Genomic DNA, 19,426 nt, shown 5'->3' with positions numbered 1-19,426 from the left:
TAGATGGGAAAAACAGAAATGCATCCCAAAGAAGGCTCTGATGGGGTTACTTAGTTTGAGGGAAAGACCACCTGCAAGGAATGTATTTAGCAAAAATCCAATTGCTGGAGGAGGGTGTAGATAGAAACTGTAGGAAGAGAAACAATGATTTCATTAAGCTCTTTGACACCAGAGGGCAGACAAAGGCCAGCATACAGTCGCTTACTAATTCATACTTGTCTGCGAAGACAGGGAAAAATGGATGGAAGTTACAGAGAACAGATTTCAGCTTAAAGAAAAAAATAGTTAACTATGAGGAGAATTGGAACCACATAACAGCCAGAAGCTATTTCTTATTTTGCATTCTAGCTCTATCCATTCATTAATTCATACATATTTTTAAACATATGCTCAATGAGGACCATATGGACCAGAGAGTTGAGCAACAATCAGGATACATACTACAGAGCCACTAAAGGATTTTAAGCAAAAGAGGGAAGGTCAAGTTGAGGCATTTTAAAGATGAGACAAAGAAATGCCTTTAACTTCACTGAACTGAGATTTCTCACTTAGGACATCAAGATAGCAATTCTTACCTAGCTGTACTGTTCCGAGAATGAGAGGTTATAAGTGAACAGCCCCTAGCAAAACACTGCCCAGAGAAGCTACTGAGCAAAGGGAAATATTACTAGCAATCTTTAATATCACTCAACACCAGGCCCACAGTTTCTCCAATTTTTCTAGAGAACCATTTTTTTTCCCAGTTGATTCACCATCCTCTAGAAAGGGTTAGGAGCATTCTTTGTGAGTCTACTATAACCCTAGGCAATCTGTACTACAATTTGTAAGTCATGATCTGTCTTCCCCATTTGAATTGTTTAAGTTACTGAACAGTTACTAAAATCACCAGGCCATCCAGTGGGGAATTAAGCATGGGGATCCCCTGATCTGTCTATAAGAAAGACAGATGAAGTCTGACAGACGAAGCCCTTTTATGAAGTCTGGGGGCTGAAAGATAGGAAGAGCATCCGGTTTTAGAAATCACCCCTCTTAGCAACAGATACATTCTTAGATACTGTGTCATACTTAAAGGTGTATTTATGTTCATACTAAGGTTCAAAGTCAGAGGAATGGTCCTGGGGCTCTATTCTACTATAGCCTTTACTTGGCTGTGCAGTTTTATTGTTGGACCATCACTCACCTCACCTCCTCACCTAGCTCTCTGTCTCTCTCTCTCTGTCTCTGTCTCTGTCTCTCTCTCTCTCTCTCTCCTTCACTGTTTCCCCAAGGCTTGGTCAAACTCAGGAATGTCTTGGATGGGCCTTCCTGTCTAACATTGTACTTCTGAAAAACTATTGCTGAAACTTCTCACAGATTTTTTTCCTGAAGGCATCTCTTGGGCAGCTGCCCTCATAAGGCAGAAGTTTCAAGCTTAGAAATGGGCAAAATAACCAAGAGGAGACATCCATCCCAGCTGACAAGACTATTAACCCTAATTCCCTTTCTTCATCTAGCTTTGTGGTGGAGAGAAAGCTAAAACTTAGAGAAAAAATGAAAACTCTTGCTTTTGAAAACAGAACCTCTGGTTGGGGTTCTAGATCTTATTTTCCATCTCATATGTGACTTGAGGAAGTTATTTTAAGATCCTTTTCCTCAATTATAGCATGGGTTTGAGAGAGAATATATCAGCAGTACCAGGTTCCAGTGAGGGTGGGTTCAGATGCCCTAATGTCTGTCATGGAATCTGAGAGAATTTGATTGCATGAATTCCATAATAGCTGACCCCTGGTTTTCAGCAGGCTGGAGCCTTGACTGCCATTTCTGCCCACAAATGGCTCAGCCTTCATGGTGCAGGAAAGGGAAACAGGCTAGAGCCAGAAGGCTGACAACACACTTCTGCTCTATGTTTAAAATATTGGGGTTATTTACTTCAGTTGTCTGAGATTAAGTTTCTGCATTGACAAATGGGGAATATTATATAAAGAGTCTAAGACCAAATGTATACTGAGTGGCAATAAAAGTTACCTGGATATTTGGGGCTTTTGCTTCCAGAAAGCTCAGGGTCAAATTAAAATTTGAAGATTATCAGCCTTCAAATTTATATCATATATTCTATACTTATATTTTAATATAAACTGATCTTGACATTTGCATTTGTTTTTCTTATTACAACTCTTTCTATCGAAGTTACTTTATTGTAGAAACCATTACTAAATATTTTCCTAAGTGCTTTCCATCTAAGAAGATAGCACTTAGATAAACTAACTGATAGTAGGAACAAATGGGCCCTTATGTTAACTCTGTAAATGCCACTGTGATGTGGTTACTCTAATCTTCAGTTTCCTCATTTGTAGAATGAAGCATAATAAATGTACTGTCTTATGATACAGGAAAAAGGATCTAGGACCCAAGTGTTTTTAAAAAGAACTTTCATAAATGGAAACACTTAAAAATAGAAATGGTTATTCTTTGTGAAAGAGTATCTTCTTTTACTCATTTTTGTGATTATCCCCCAGAAGTGTCCAAGCCTCATAGTGTAAGGACAGGAATGTGCTAAGTGCAAGAAAATGGTTATTGTATCTCACTTCCTCTGAGGCCTCAATCCTGCTGGCCTCTGTCCTTAGCAAGTATTTGATGACCCAGTTACTGGTGATAGATGGATTGCCTCTGCCTCCCAGACATGAAATAAGTCTGAAGGTGGGGCATGAAACATGGAAACTAAAAGGGAAAGACAAGAGTTAACTAAAGATACCCAGTGGGCTAGTGAGTCTGTCAAATGCCATCATGTAGGGTAGACAACCAAACCCAGCAACCTAGGAATTCAGGAAGGATCTGTTTTAAAACACTATGGTTTGAACTGAAAGGGAACAAGGAGAAGATGACACTATCAGAAAAATACATAAATAAGAAGATTTAGAGGTGAATAGAAAAAGAAAGTCTCTAGAAGGAAAACTCAGAAAATAACTCTAATAAGCAAAAGATCTCAGGAAAAAATAACAATCAGATATACTTAAGGGCTCTGAGATCAAAATCACATTATAAAATAAAAGCCAGCATTTCGGCAAACCACGCTGCAGACCATTTGTCCTTGAAATGTGACGCACATTCCTTTTTCAAGATTGTCAAAGCTCTCCAAAACAACAGCCCATCCCAGACAAAGCTGTGTCACCCTTGAGTCCCAGAGGTCACGGTTCCTATTTAATTGAATGGATGTTGCATAACATAGCAGTCCCTTAGAATAGAAAACTCTAGAAAATAAATGTACCCTTGGAGACACAGAGCTTGAATTAGGCAAAGCCCCACCTGTTCAATAATAAAATAATTGCTTAGGGCACGTTCTTCTGTAGTTTTTCATTTTTTCTTCTTTTTTTTTTCAGATGTGACATCTATTCTTGTGCTTTGCCTCTTTCAATGCTTTCTCAACATTTGGAAATAATCTCAGGGCCTCCTCCAGACGCTGATGCAGAAACCAAGCAGTTACTCCTCTAATGCCTTGAAAATAGATTCAATTTTACATACATCAGGGTGATTGGAGAAGCAATTTCTACATCTCCAGTGTAAGCATTACTTACATTTTTTCCCCTTAAATCTCATCCCAGTTGTTCCTCAGGGCATTTTAAAAGGTGCCTGATGCATTCTGGGGCAATCAAAAGAATCCCCAGAGCATGTGGCGACTGAGCATGTAGCCAGCGGACACCAGATGCGTGGAGAAAGGGCTAAAAATTCCATTGACTCAAACAGATGAAACATTTCTTAATAATTGAGTACATTAATGCCGCCCAACCATATTCCGTCATTTTAAAAGCAATTTTATTAACATGAAGGCATAAGCATATGCATATATCTGTGATATGCAATATGAATATGACTATAAATATATATTAATACAAATCATAAGAAGAGTCTCTGGACTTCAAAGCCTCTCATTAGGTTTTACTGGATATGCTTACTCTTCCTTCCTAGCTGGTTAATCTACCTTAGTCTTGGGTGCTTCTATCCTGTTAAGTTTTGGTTCCTGGGAGGAAAGATAGTAATATTTCCCCTGGAAACTCAAGAAATTAGTGTCATCCAGGTTGTCACTTGTGTAATCACTTGCTTTTAGATTTTTGTACCACACCCAGGGTGCTCAGGGCTTATGGGAGAAAGAGAGAGAGAGAGAGAGACAGAGAGAGAGAGAGACAGAGAGAGAGAGACAGAGAGAGAGACAGAGACAGACAGACAGAGACAAAGAGACAGAGAGACAGAGAGACAGAGACAGACAGAGACAAAGACAGACAGTGGAAGAGAGAGACAGAGAGGACAGAGACAGACAGAGAAAGAATGAACAATTGTCTGCCTTGCCATAGAGGCAGGTTGACTGGGAGGAAGAAACAGGGACATTGGTGGAGGGAAGTAGACACTGGTGAAGGAATGGGTGTTGTATGACTGAAATTCAATCCTGAACAATGTTGTAACTTTGTAACTGTGTATTTCACTGTGATTCCCTATTTTTTTTTAAAAGAACAAACCAAGCCCATTCCTCTGTCCCTTCTCTGCCTCTCCTGATCTATGTTGTTCTCTTGCTCTATTTTTCCTGGTCTCTAGAAAATTATGAATCCCAGAGTTTCACCAGGATAGAGAATGGAAGAAGGACTAGCTGCTTGGTAAGGCAGATTTCAAACTTGCTGCCTTCAAACAGAAGTTAAAGATTTGCTCATAAAATAATCAGTCAATTCCATCATGCTGTCTTAATAAATTTACTTAATCTTAAGAAACGAGCAAACTTGTATGTCATCAAAGAGCAAAAGGAGAATATGTGACTGTAATTCATATGATGTAAAGGGAAGAACACAACACCCATAGCATCATCCATGTCGTGTCTACCAAAATAATTTACATGAATATAATTATGAAAAATAAGAGAAATCTGGATTGTGGAATATGTTATGGGACAGAAAGATGTCACCATCTTGAAAAAAATAACGGTAAAAATTCTATTGTAAATGAAGATGATAAAGAGATATGATGATAAAATATAATCACCATGATTATATTTTGATTGTATTATATCCTAGATTAATGATGATAATAAGAAAGATGATGATAGCAATAATACTAAGGGATAAATAAAACATTTTTACTTATGAAATAATATACATATATGCATATAGACAGAGAAGAAAGGCACAAATACTACAAAATGTGAACAGCTGGTGAATCAAGGTATATGGTATTTGAATATTAATTTCGCTATATTTCTCAACATTTTAAAGATTAAAAACAATCTCCCTTCCCAAGGCAGCACACCTATATTTGAAAATACTATCATCTCCCTCCATGTTCTGTATCCTTAATCAAGGTGCCTGTAAAAATCCTGTGAGACTATAAGATCCATATCCTATCTCCACTACCCAGAAGATTTTTGGCTGAGTAGGTAAGTTGAGGGTTCTGTGTATATGTACGTTTTTTAAATTTGGGGGTGGATTCTATTGCACTGGAAGTTGGTCATCATGGCTCTGAGATGCCCTCAGATTGTGGATCATTTAGGAATTAGCTGTGGATGGTCTGGGACAGCTAGTCAAACACAGTGAGCCTTGGGTACCTTATCATAAAATGGGACAATAATTCAAGGTTGCTGAGTAGTATTTGTTTCCATTATTTCCTCATATCTTACAGACTCCATCACCCCCAACTATCGGAACTAAAGGATTTTTCCCCACAAAATGTGGTTTCATCTATTTATTGTCTACATAGTATGTGAAGGAATTTTGTCTACATTCATATCCCTTTAGATTTCCTGCATTCTCCACTTCGGAAGAGAGGTTGGGCACTTCACATTTCTGTTAAGTCCAGGAAAAGAACTTTTTACAGATAAATAACACAAAAAAGTCAGCTCCCTTGAGTCTAATGACAAAAATATAATTAGATGTTACCAATCCTAAGCTTATATTTTAGTTGAGGGATAATCCTGAAACATAAACCTCTTTAATTAGCTAAGTCTTCATAAGGACTTGGGTGCTCTTAACTAAACTACTTGGAGTACTGACTATGCCTTGGAGCCATGACTTTCCATTCTGCTTAAGTTGCTCATCAACAATGAAACTCTGGAGAAGTCACTTTGCTGAATCTAACTTTCTTAAGACATGAATAACCTATGACTTCATACTTTATATGGTGTCTGTGAAACATTGCTTTGAAAACTGAAAGACAATTCAGTATGGCAGGGTCTTCCTAAAGTCATAAGCATAATTCCTCTTTTTTAAAAAAATCATGATGAGTTTTAGCCTGCTTCTATTTCTACAAGCAATTAAGATGGCCTGCGTCCACTTCCATATTCTTCATAGGGAGAGAAGTGGGAAGGGCAGATGTTTCAATTCTTCTTTGAGGCTGCTTTAATCATTGCCAGCTAGCCCCATCATCCAGGGAAAGTTGAAGCATTATTAAATGAAGCATTCCCCGGTACATATCCAACCTCAGCTTATAACACAGGACCACTTCAAAAATACTTGGGTTGAGCTAGATCATGAAGGCCCCTTGCCACTTAGTTGGCCCAACTTACTGAATCCGTTCACATCCTGAGAGCTAGAGGAGAAGCCTTCATCATTGCGATTGACATTGAGCTTGGTGGAGGGCTTGTCAGCTGAGGCCACGGGTCCCATCTCCCTCTGCGCTCCACTCTGGGTCTCCTTCTGCTTCTTGGCCAGCTTCCTTTGGGACATGTGCAAGGGGAAAAAAAATCACAGTCAGATGGTGACAGTTGCGTTGGGGAGAGCAGATGGCTGTCCTTCACCTGGCCTATTCAGTTCCCAAACCTGATTTGTTCTCAAAACCGAGTCAAGGCTGTTGAATCCAGTGTTAAGGTGAAATATCTAAGTCTTCATGATTTTCATGGAATCAGAAACTCGAGGTTTATTGTGCTGCACCCCCAATAATAGGTGTGTCCTGTACTTGAGTTTGAATGGGAATCAATGAAACATGAACAAGGATTTTCTCCTTCTCTTTTCAAAGAGAGGAAAAGGAGGCCAGACTTATTTGCTATGTGGCTCTGATTGAATTTCTAAGTCTGGTTTCTCAGGGATGAGTTTATAAAATAACCCCTCAGACAACTGGGAGACTAGAGTTAGGGCTGGTGAATAGGGTAGATGGTATTTAGTCTTATCACTTGAAAGAAGAAAACTTAGAGATGAAATTGTATAGCAATTTCCATAGACTATCAGATTCTCAGAAACAGAGGGGACACGATGAAAACAATAGCAAAAAAATAACAATACTGCACAACAATGGTTTTCAAATAATGGAGTAAATAAGAATCATTGGGAGAACTTAAAACAAAAATATAGAAAGGCACAGGCTCATGGAATTAGGACCAAATTAGGACCTGTGTATGACCAAGTTCCCTCCGGTAATTATGGCACCATCCTTAAGAAACTAGAACCACCAAGCTGGGGATCAGGAAGATTCAGGGGACAATATTCTGCCTTTCCTACCTGTTGTCTGTCTGACCAGGACAAGTTCCTTAACCTCTTTAAGTACTGAACTCCTTCTTTATATACTACAACAAAAAAAACAAAATCAAAACCAAAACACACAATAAAACCAAAAGCCCAGGACTGACCTCACAGGGTAGAGAAGATTAAATAAGGTAATGTTTGAAATCCATGGAGTACAATGCTCAGTACAATCAAGGTTCCATGTGACAGCTCTAGTCTTGCCTTTATCTCACTACCACTATCCCTTGAATCTAAATCCACTTCAATAGCACAGAGGTGAAAGCTGTAGATTGTATCAAGTGATAGTGACTTTGACACCTCGACAGGGAGACGATGGCAGGTTAAAGTTTCTTTGTAAAGATTTGAACTACTTCCATTAAATTTTAACTTAATGAAAATTGACCTTAGATGTATTGTCAGATATGTAAAAAAGTAGTTAACCTTTCTTGTAGATTACAGTTCTTCCAATATTTCTAGAAAGCCAATAAGGTTGCTCTGAATTTTCCCAACATTGATGCATCTAGCTAGAGTTATTTTCCTTTGACATGACTGTTTATGTATTGCACATTAAATATCTCTAGGGTAAATTTTTCAAGTCTCTAGCTCCATTTTTCATGGGATATGGCTTCAAATTCAATTTTGGTACTCTTACCTCAAGACTAAGTATAGAGTTATTCCAGAGAGGTCAAATTCAGAGTTGTGTGGAATATGTATGAAGTTAAGTCCCCCTGATAATGAAAATGAAACAGACAGCTTCAGGAGGTAATGATCTAGAAGGCTAACCCTAGACTTACAAGTATTTTACAAGTTTTCATGTAGGTTCATGTACAGTTTGATAGCATGATAGCCCCCACTCTTACCTGGGTTCTTGATCTAGGCATGTATAACACTAGTGAATGACAACACACTCAAATGGGGAGGATTCGAGAGGACTTATATAGAAGTGATTGACAAAGTTGGAGAGATGTGGTAAAGTCTAAGGAACTGTTTACCACTGTGGGTCAAGTTGGAGGGACAAACAAAGGAAGCAGAAACTCAACAAAGTTATGAAGGGGGGTGCCAATTGGCACAAAGGATATGGCCTCCCTTGCAAGTCCTTATCAGTTCTGGATGGTCTTACAGAGGGCACGGGCGGGGGTGGGGGGGGGAGGTGAATGCCTTGGCTACCTCTACACCTCTTCCCTTTGACCACCTGGGGTGGCTCCCTTTAGCTAAACCTATCTGGAAGCCAGAGATATGGATCTGTCTCTGTAAGCAGAGTTCAGGGTGGAAACAGATAAGCACGGACTCAGATCCTGGTAATCTACACCAGAAGAGAACTTTTATTCCCCTCCCATTTGCCATACTATGAAGATAAATGCAATTGCAAAAGGAAATTTTTCTTGTTCTGTTCTCTTTTTTCCCAGTTGGCCTGGTGAAGGCCTTGGGACTAGACATGTTTCTCTTTTATAGAATGCTTGAGCCAGGGGCACACTGACCCACTAGTAAAACTAGTGCTGGCAGACTGAAACACAAGAAATGAAGCATGAGAACAGCTGGGACTTTTCTCACTATCCATGGCCAATCAGGCAGAGGCCAGAGGGAATGCCGGGCAAAAGAAAAATGAGCAATTCTGCTACTCATGACATTTTGAAATTTTACTCTTCATTTATTATCAAAAAGGAGTGTTTAAAAATGTATATGTGACCTTCCTAGTCATAAATTTGAAAAGATATACAGCAGACTAGACCCTTTACTTCTATCTGAGCCCTGTTCACGTTGCCCCAGCAGGAAATGAAAGGAAATCTGATCAGAGAGTTAACTTTAAAACTATAATTGAGTATGTATTAGATTCTCTGATATTTCCTTGGGGGAAGAACTCTCAGCCAATCCCATTCCATTCAGGGTAAAATAATATTAAGAGATATGTCTTGGGCACAAATCATTAGTTTCCAAAGGAATGACAGTAATACATAAAAGGCCTCACTGTGTCGATAAAAAATGCCATTTAATAGAAAGAAATGTTTGGGTAGCTCTGAACACCTGGGTGAAAATAACAAACTGCACCTCTCCAAAACACATGGATATTTAAAAATTGGACAGCTGAGTTGTCAAAGCTCAGATATATGACATCAGTATTTAATGCATGGTTGACCCTACATATTTTTGGTGATAATGATGATGATGGGCTGGAGCAATAGCACAGTGGGTAGGGGGTTTGCCTTGCACGTGGTCAACCGGGCCAACCTGAATTTGATTCCTCCACCTTCAATTCCTCTGCCTCTCTCAGAGAGCTCAGCGAGCGACGGAGAGTATCTCGCCCGCAAGGCAAAGCCTGGCAAGCTTCCCATGACGTATTCAATATGCTAAACACAGTAGTCTCACAGTGTTACTGGGCCCACTCGAGCAAATCAATGAACAATGGGAGGACAGTGACAGTAACAGTGACAATGATGATGATACTATTTGTAACTGTACAGACATGGATTTTAGCATCAGGAAACATAAAATAGAAAGGAGTAAGGGAAAACATTATAGATTTGGGAACCACCTTTCTTCTATCAGAATCTAAAATTTAAATGTTGAAAACATTCACAGGGACCAGAGATGTGGCTTTGTGGAAGAGCACTTGCCTTGCATGCAGGGTACCAACAGCACACACAGACACACAAAACTAACCCCCCAAAAGCTCTCTCAACAATCCAGGAAAAATCATTTGTTGCCATAGCCCTAGAGTTTAATTAGTACCCCAACCTCTTTCTTTTTTATTTCTGAGAGAAAAGAAACCCAGACTGAAGGCTTCCACACAGCCTCACTGATCACATCTTCTTTGAGGAAAATCCTGGTACTCATCCCACCCCAAAACCAACCCTCAGTACTTTCTAGTCCTTTGTGTGGTCCCAATTTTCTCTGTGGGCCACATTGTCTCCATCCCCCAAGGCTCAGTGGATTTCCAAATGTCACATAGTCTTTGAAGTAGTGTCCCTTACGCTCTAAGCATACATGAGTTCCTCTTCTTGACTCATTATTGAGAACCTACAGGGCCCAATGGACAGAAGAGGACCATTATGTCAAACACACACATGACCTTAACCTTCACAAAACAAAGAAACTAGTGAAAGGACAGGCACTCTCTGATAATATGCAAGTAGAGACACAATTTTCTACTCAATGAAAGCCAAGAAATGCAAGGCACAATAAGAACTCTAACAGCTTGTTAGAACCTGTCAGAAGACCAGGGAATGCTTGCTGTCATGTCAGCTAAGCTTCTGTGGGCCAAATTGCTAGTTGGCTCTCTTACCCTCAAGAACCTCTTGGGACAAGAGGCTTTTGACTTCTTGCACCTATTCAGTTTCTGGCCAGGTGCCTGGCACATACCCGGTGTTCAATAAACGTGTTGTACAAATTTACATTGAAAAGTCTATGACTTGAAGTGCAGAAAAGATTGTCATTACTTAGACTGCAAATTATAACCACTTTAAATGAGGACACTTAGAAGTAAAGAGGACGAAAAGCCTGCAGAAAATGAGTTTGTAACTGGGAATATTTTTTACTTATGAATGAATATTTTGGGGATAACAACTTAGTATTTTCTTCCCACAGTTATCACAGAACTCTTGAGCTGTTTGAAGAATTAATGCAAGGTTCCTGAATGGACAAGAACTGTTTTCTTGCCCAGAGTCCACAGGACATCAAAGCTATTCAAAATAGTTTTGGGTGGAGGCACTCATGAAATAATTATAGGATGCAAGGGCCATGAAAACTCATGAGCTCCTCAGAGCTTTCAGGTCTCAAGTACACGGGGTTTTCAGAATTGAGGCTCTTTTTCCCTCTAGTTATTCTGAGATTCTTGCGCATCAGGCCATACAATCTCACCAGCAGGGGGTACCAAAAGCTGGTACAAAGTGAACAGGCATGCCCTGATCTCTTCTTCTGCATGTTTGAAGCTGCAGTAATTTAAGACACAGAAAATGGAAGTGTCCTATTTCTGATGGGTGAATTGGGGGAACTAGATGGGAGATGACAGCCCTGGGTCCCCTTTCTTCAAAGGGATCATACTGAGGTCCTCCAACCTGTGCTAATGAGGAAGAGGAGATGGGAAGGGATGTGCCAGGATGAATCACGTGAGTCCTGTGACTCCTTGTAAGTATCACTCTTCAGGAGGGACAGTGGCAGATAAAATGACATCCTGGAGAGCCCAGCAGACTCTGAAATCAAGTGAGGAAAGCAAGAAGGTCAGGAGTGAGTGGAGCCAGGTCCTATTTGGAGGGAATAGGCAGGAAAGCCCTCTTCACAATTAGAGGCAGAATTAGAACCTGGTGCCTTGACACAAGTGAATAGTTCTAGTAAAGTAGTACCACTTGGGTCTCTTTTTGAAAGTGCCAAATGCCTGAACTGTCTTTCTTAGCTTTTCTTCTCTGGCAACTTTTTCTGCACCAGTTAGGTCAAAATCTCCCTTCTTTCCAGTCTTATCTAGGGTTCAACTAGATACTAGGAAACCCCTGAAAAAGAGAATTCAGCAACTGGGTTCAGTAAAAACCACAAAGCCATGGTAGGTTGGGAAGAGGGAGCCACAGACTATTAGGGTAGCATCCTAGGGATTTCAGTATGGGTTTTCCCTGGGTGAAAAGATTCATGTCAAACCTCTTAGGGAGATAGTCTTTGGCACATTTTCCCTTCCCTCAAGCCCCACCCAACCTCTGACCAGACTTTCTTGGAGAACCACAAAGACTGGAACCCTGGTATCAGAGTAATATCTCAACCCAGAGGAGGTGTGTGTGTGTGTCGGGGGGGGGTGGGGGGGACACTCAGCCAATGCAATGCCGGAATATAGGTGGGAAACAGAGTTCCCAAACCCTGTTTTTTGTTTGCCAGCTCAGGATACCTGTTCCAACATTATTCCACTTGTTTGAGGGCAAACTTAGAAATACTAATTCAACCCATTGTAAACACATTATTCTAGTCTATTGTAAATGAAGAAAACCTTCATTAATTGCCACCTCTTCCTACCACCATGACTATGATTGAAGCAGAGGCTGCACTACAGTACATCAGAGTCAACTATGTAAACTAGATAAATGTGGATCAAGTTTAAAGAACACCCTACTTTCTCTGATGTCAGGAGACAGGATGGAATAGCAGTTAACACACAGGCTTTGGTGCCAGACAGGCTGGCATCAAAATCTGGCTCCCTCTCAGACTAGTTGTGTGAGCATTCGAAAATTACACATACCTCAATTTCCTCCTGTCTGCAGAATGCAGGTGACAGCAGCGCCCCCCGAAGGTAGTGGTGAAGACTGAATGTAAGTGGCTTAGCCAAAGCATTGTTCCAATGCATGGTACACAATCAGCACACCATAAATACTCACTGGTATTACAATCTTTTACATTCAGAAAAAGCCATGTTCATTTAAATGGACTCATTATTTATTAAATAGGAATCCTCTAAAGCAGATGCCCCACAGAAGAGTTTTTCTTTTTTCTCTAAAAACATTATTTGATGAATTCGAGAGCTGTGCTTCTCAACCTTGGCTGCACAAGTCATTTGGGAAGCGTTAGAAAATTTCGAATGTGATTCTACTCTAATTAGCCTGGAGTGTAGCCTGGGCACCTGGGTTTTCTGAAGCTCTCTGGGTGATTATAATGTACCCCAAGCTTGGGCACAGCTGATGTAGAACACTGATTCTCCAAGTGTAGTCTCTGGACCAGCAGAGTTGGCATTACCTGGGAACATACTAGAAATGACATTTCCCTGGTCCTCCCCTCCCCCATGGAATCACAAAGTACAGGTGACAAATAAGATCTCCAGGAAAGTCTATCACAAGCTCCAGGTTCTGACTGCTATGCTGAGAACCCACTCTTCAACTGTTCTCTATCAATGAAACAGTCCCTGTTGTGTTTTGTTAAGAAATTTGGAAGACCAGAGGTTGGGACAAGTCTCAAGACCCAGTCCTAATCTCTAAAAATTCCATCATGTTACGAGGCACATGTCCTTCTCCAACTCTGGATACTTATTTCACTGGAGAAGAGATTAGTGTCTAAGAATCAGCAAGAACTGAAGCTTTTTAACAGACCAGATTAAATTGTGTCTCTGGCATTTGACTATAAACTGATTTGAGAGCAGGATCTTTGCAGACGTAATCAAGTTAGCATGAAGTCATTAGGGTGGGCCCTAGTCCAACATGATTGGAGTCCTTACAAGAAGAGGAGGGTGAAACAGAGATGCATGGGAAAGAAAAACTCTAGGCTGCTGAGGAGGAGAGTGGAATAATGTAGTTGCCAGCCAAGGGAAGGTAAGGACGGATGACTCTTGGAAGAAGCAAGTGGAATGGGGTGGGCATGGTCCTGAAGATACCTTTATTTCAAACTTTTAGCCTTTTGGATCTGGGGATATAACACAGTGGGTAGGGAGCTTTCTTTGCACAGGGAAAACACACCTGGGTTTGATCCCTCAGCACCCAATATATCCCCTGATCTCCTGAGCCCCTCCAGGAGTTAGCCCTGAGTACAGAACCAGGAGTAAGCCTGGAGTATAGATTGGTGTAACCTTAAAACAAAAACAACAATGAAAAACCTGCTAGCCTCCAGAACTAAGAGAAAATAAATTGGTTGCTTGAAGCCATCCTGTTTGTGGTTACATAGCCCTTGGAATGGAATACAATGATCTCAGAACAATAAGCCCTAAGTTGATTCCATCTATTAGATAAATATGCAAACAATTTATTCTATGCCAGGCCCTACTCAATGTTTTCACAAGCACAGTGTATTGACTTTTTTTTAAAAGAGAATTGGATTCATGTTATCCTTGGCACAACTCATAATTAGCCCATTGCATTAACTTCTTTAATTGTCCTAATAACTCTGAAGTTGCAAGTGTTATACCCATTCAACAGATTAAAGAGTGAGAGCGAGAGAAGACTGAAGAAATTACTGAGGTATATTGGGCCACCCAGGCTTGAAGTAATAAAAGATGGAACCCAAATACTTGTATTCAAACTCCCAAATATTTTCCAAAATTCCTTGTTCTGTTATGCCAAAGATATATACATATATAATTGTGTCCCAAGTCCTTCTCAACTGGTTTCCTCACTCTCGTAGCAAACCTATACAGTTACACACGCATATGTGTACACACACAGATACACACAGACACACACACAGCACAAACTCAAATTCTTACCAACCTATATCATATATCCTTCAGGCAAAATACATTTCATTTGTTCATTACCTGTGCTGGATACTAGTTCTGGAACATAGTTGGTTGGTCCCTTCTTTCCACCCTCATCACATTAGTTTGGGGCTTCTCTGTGCTTCCATCTGAATGGATAATGTTACCAAAGCAACAGCAGTAGTGTTTATCATAATCTGCAAGGCCAGGGACTTTGGCCACCACCTCTGTCACCTTCACCTCTCTTGCTCTCCATGACGGTGTCCTCTCCTGTCTGCCTCAGCTTCTCTCTCTTCTGACTATAGTGGCTTCTCTCTCTTCCTTGTGTGGATGAGCTCTCCTGTACATCCTGTTCTTTCCACTAAGGACAAAGTCAGACCTGCTCACTTATGACAGTCAGGCCTGGTCATTCTGTGCACAGCACACCTTCCTCCAGCCCTGCAGCAGAGACTAGTAAGGAAGCCCTAAAGCACTGCTGAAGTAAGACCATCTGGGTTTAGATCCTGGCTCCGCCCCTGGTTCTACAGCCTAGACAGTTATTCAGCCTCATTGTAACCCCATTTTTATCAGCCCTAAATAGGGATATTTATAGGGGATTCTCTTAACAACTATTCGAGCTAGAGATTGACTAATAAATATTGAAGTATTTACAACAGGATCTGCCACCCCCAAATAAGCTCTATGTAAATGTTTGCTAAATAATAGGCAAGGGAAGTAAATTTATGCATCAAAAGAAAGTCAGGACAGAATCTGTGGTCCAGATGGTGAGAACTGCCTGCATTGCTCAGTCCACTGAGCTCTGAAATCCCAGCCAGGCAAAGAACTTTCTGCTCTCAGGAGACAGAGACTTTGAATAGACTTTTGAGACTAACCAGATTCTAGCCAGCTACGCAGTCATTACTGAGTCTCTATGTCTACCAAACTATGAGACTCACTTTTTCCTCATCTGTAGAATTAAATTTAACCAGTCTGCCTTCACAGCATTACTGTGATGGCTAGAAAGAGCAACTGTTTTATCTTTATTTAAAAATGTACTTTATTTCTATTTATGATTTTATTTATCTTTGTGTTTCATATTCTTCCTGAATTTACTGCATTCAACCAGCCCTCTTCATAGCATTACTGTGATGACTAGAAATAAGAAATGCTTTTATTTTAGTGTATGTTTTAAAATGCGATTTTATTATTTTGTATTTATTAGTTTATAATTTTATTTTTGTAAATAATATTTTCTCTGAAAAGAGCACTTCTGAAAACCAAAGTAACATTTTCTCCTGAGCCTGTGCCCCATTTCTGTATCCCAAAACCCCATCCATACCTTTCTCATGAGCACAATCTAAGCCAGTCAGAATCAGTCAGAGGTGTACTTTCAGCCACGTTCCATCCTCAGATTGAACTGGCTGGAAAGGTGGTCAGGGTCCTTCAAGTCATCACTCCCCCATAGTTGGGTCCCCATGGAATATTCTTAAGCAAATGAATATCCAGCTCCTGCCTGATAACCCTTCACTTCTCCAGGCAGTCCCTTCTAGGGTATATGTCCCTGCATTTACTTTTTCCTAATTCCTAAGAAAAAGTTGGTATGAATTTGAATTTGTGCTGTGTGTGTATCTGTGTGTGTCCCTGCAGTACCTTATAAAAAAGGTAGAGAATTCAGTTCCAAGCTGCAACTGAGCTGAACTCTGCACCTTGCCTGGTCTCTAAGATGCCCTGTGCTGTCTGCATTCAGTCTATCCTTGGAAAAGTCAACGGGTTTCCAGGAGTCCTTCTAGCTTCATCCCCAAGCCTTTATTCAAGGAGCCTCCCCATGTTGCTGAGGCTCTGTGGCTACTTCCCCCATAGCAACACAGCAAATTTCCTTCTGGCTCCCACACCTCCTCTCACATCTCTATCCAGGGCTCCCTGTAGGCTTTCCCTCTGGCTCTACCTCACCCAGACTGTCCATTTCTTTTGTGTGTGTTTGCTGTTCATTTTGAGGGGATAGCCACACAAGAAAAAATTTCTCTTAGAATAACCACATAAGCAAGAATCATGTTGGCTTTGCTCACACCCGGTGATAGGTTCTTGCGAAATTTCGGCTCAAAATGATGCTCAGCAATCATGATTACATCACTGCATCAATGTGACCCCACTCTAAGCTCTACCTAAGGCATCACTTTTTCCTGAAAGCCTTTCTGATATCTCTCTGATATGACAAACCTTCTTTCTTTTTTGTATTCTCACCCTTTTCCTGCCTGCTTGCTTTTTTCACTCTTCTAATAATATATAATATATTGGGTTATATATGTTTTATTTAGCACCTAGTTCATTTGACACAATGAGATAATACATGTATATATATACATATATATATATCAATTCACTGGTTGAATAAACTATCACTTTAAATTCCCTCATTTTTGGTTTGTACCATCTTGGAGCATCTCCATGACTCAGGCTTTGAAATTTTTATCTGTACAGAGTGTCCACACTTGAGCAAATCCTACTCACCATAATACACTGGTTTTCTTCTGCAGATGGTGTGGAAATGGGTGCAGAAATTAGTCAGGCTGTGAAACTCACACTTGAGGACACATTGCAGTTGCCCAACTGTATATGATTCCAGAGACTGTGGAGCTCCAGCACATTTGCTGATTTGGAGAATCTCAGGTGGGACTGAAAACTGCAATTTGGAACTCCTAGAAGATGCTGAGACCACACTCAGGTCTCTGTGAAAAGTCATTCTTTGCCCTGTTAAGGGACAATTCACCATTCATCTGCTGCCTTTTCTTCATCACAATCACTTATTCCCATCTCCTATCCTAACCTGCACCTCCATAAACTGTTGATTGAGATAAAAATCCATTCTGTGCAAGATTTTAATTTTCCTGAAACTTTACATCAGTTAAATAATAATAGGAAGCATGTATACTATGCAGCTAACACTAGAAAACACAGCTTTAACCCTGCTAGAGTATTTGTCCGGGTGTTGTTGACTTTTTTGGATGGAATTATCCTTTCTTGTGGAATTCTTCTTTAGGCTAAAAATGTTTAGCAGCATCCCTGGCCTCTACCCACCAATTCAAGTATATGTCCCTGCCCTAGTAAATGACAGAAAATCTCTTGACATTGCTAGGTTTTCCCAGGATGGGGTAGTGGCAGAACTGTTCTGTCTGAGAGTCATAGTGAGCATAGAGGACCAAAATGGATGTTCAGGATGTTCAGCCGAAACTACTGTGTGCTCAATACCTTAAAAACACCTTTGATCCTCACAGCAACACTATAATTGTGAATATTTCTTTTGCTGAAAAGATGAGTACTCTGGGACCTAGAGGGTTAATCCTAAACCATAACAGTATCAGGGGCAGGTGGAATTGGAGTCATAGTTTGACAGGCTACGAAGCCTTGCTATCTCCCTCAAGCCTGCTCTACTGTTCCTCTTGAGGAGAAAATAATTGGTTATAGCCTCATAAATGTCTAACAATAGAAAACCAGTTCAGCAAATTATGGCACGTCTCTTGGATGGAGTATTATGCAGCTATTAAAATGATGGAGTGCCATTAAAAAATGAAAACATGGAAAAATCTAACTAGATTACATTAAGTTTCTTTTTTTAAAACCTAAAAAGTAAAACTGCCTGCGTTGTGATTACCATTATAAGCAAAATGATCTAAGCTGATGTGTTAGATTAAAGGTATTATGGATAATTTTCCTTTCTTCTTTAATACCTGTTATTGTTATCCAAATGTCTGGGAAATCATTTTTTTTAGTAGACTCAGGAGTGTAATATTAGGTACCCAAAGATCCTTCTTTTTGCCTGAATAATAGTGTCTCTAAATCCTTTAAGAAAGGCAGGTATTTGGTTCATTTTTACCTTCTCCCCCTGCCCATAATACTGTTGCATGCATATTTCTGAATCAGGATACTACCCTTGCTTACACCAGCATCCTCTCTCTCCCTCCCAGAACACAGAAGCTGGAAGCACAGGAAAATGTCTCTGAAGGCATCAGTGTGGCTCACTCAAGGAGCTGGGCTGTTAGGAACACACGGTGTATGAGTAGCATATGTGTCTGACTGTCAGAGAGTACTGAGCAGTACATTGGTCTCATGCATAATGCATCGAGAGTGGCCTGGCACCCTCGCCTGGCCATGCGGGAGAAGTCTTGCACAAGGAACATCTGATGAACTGATTGGAATGTCAAAATGTCATTAAGGATAAATTAATGGATGTGTTCCTTTGGCTGTAAGAGGCAGTGCCAGCAAGACAACAGGCAGCCGGCAGGCTATTCCCGAGCCCAAGACAGACGGTGTTTGCAATGGAGATTCATGGTCTTTATACAATGTGAGGTGCTTTGCAGGAAGAAGAATAAACAGAAATGCTCCAGCACTTAAGCGTCGTAAAACCACAAGCATGAGATAAATTAATTAGTGTACACTAGGAAAGCGGCTGGTCTGTCTGCACTCCTGGGGAAAGCTAGAATGGATAGCACTGGGTAGAGATGATGGGTCTCCACACCAGCCTCCTAGAGAAAGCCATTGAATTTAATGTGCAGTCATAAACTGCAGCTGATGGAAAACTACGTCTGCTCTGCTTTGTTTTTCCAGAGTTACCATTTCTGTCTTCTGCTTCAAGCTATTTGTGGGTCAAGTATCTTAGGTGATTGGAAAGACCAGAGAACCACTGTCATTTGCTTCTCTGCTTCTGTGGGGGAATTGGACTATTTCAACAGAGGGGGCTTCCAGTGGGACGTCTTGGATAAGAGATGGAAGATTTCTACAATGGAAGCTATTCCACCTGTCATATGATCCAACAGGCAGTGTTAGCTTTTCTTCAAGCTTCTCTGGCACTTTG

General features: G+C 40.5%; 1 protein-coding gene across 16 annotated transcripts in view; it reads right to left on the bottom strand.

Annotated features, from left to right (window-relative positions):
• Positions 1-19,426, bottom strand: part of PTPRT (protein tyrosine phosphatase receptor type T) — a 1,141,641-nt gene that overhangs the window by 106,668 nt on the left and 1,015,547 nt on the right. For 11 of the 16 annotated variants that reach the window (XM_056121255.1, XM_056121260.1, XM_056121256.1 and 8 more), the window contains one exon: positions 6,518-6,666. In XM_056121255.1, the coding sequence (XP_055977230.1) occupies positions 6,518-6,666 (149 nt within the window). Of the gene's footprint in view, positions 1-6,517; positions 6,677-19,426 lie in introns of all 16 variants that reach the window. The other 5 variants (XM_056121254.1, XM_056121253.1, XM_056121258.1 and 2 more) reach the window with 1 other exon arrangement.

This window comes from Sorex fumeus, unplaced genomic scaffold (assembly GCF_029834395.1).
Source record: "Sorex fumeus unplaced genomic scaffold, SorFum_2.1 ptg000044l, whole genome shotgun sequence".
Lineage (NCBI taxonomy): Eukaryota > Metazoa > Chordata > Mammalia > Eulipotyphla > Soricidae > Sorex > Sorex fumeus.
The sequence above is the reverse complement of the archived record's forward strand: the minus strand, read 5'-3'. Positions and strand labels throughout refer to the sequence as shown.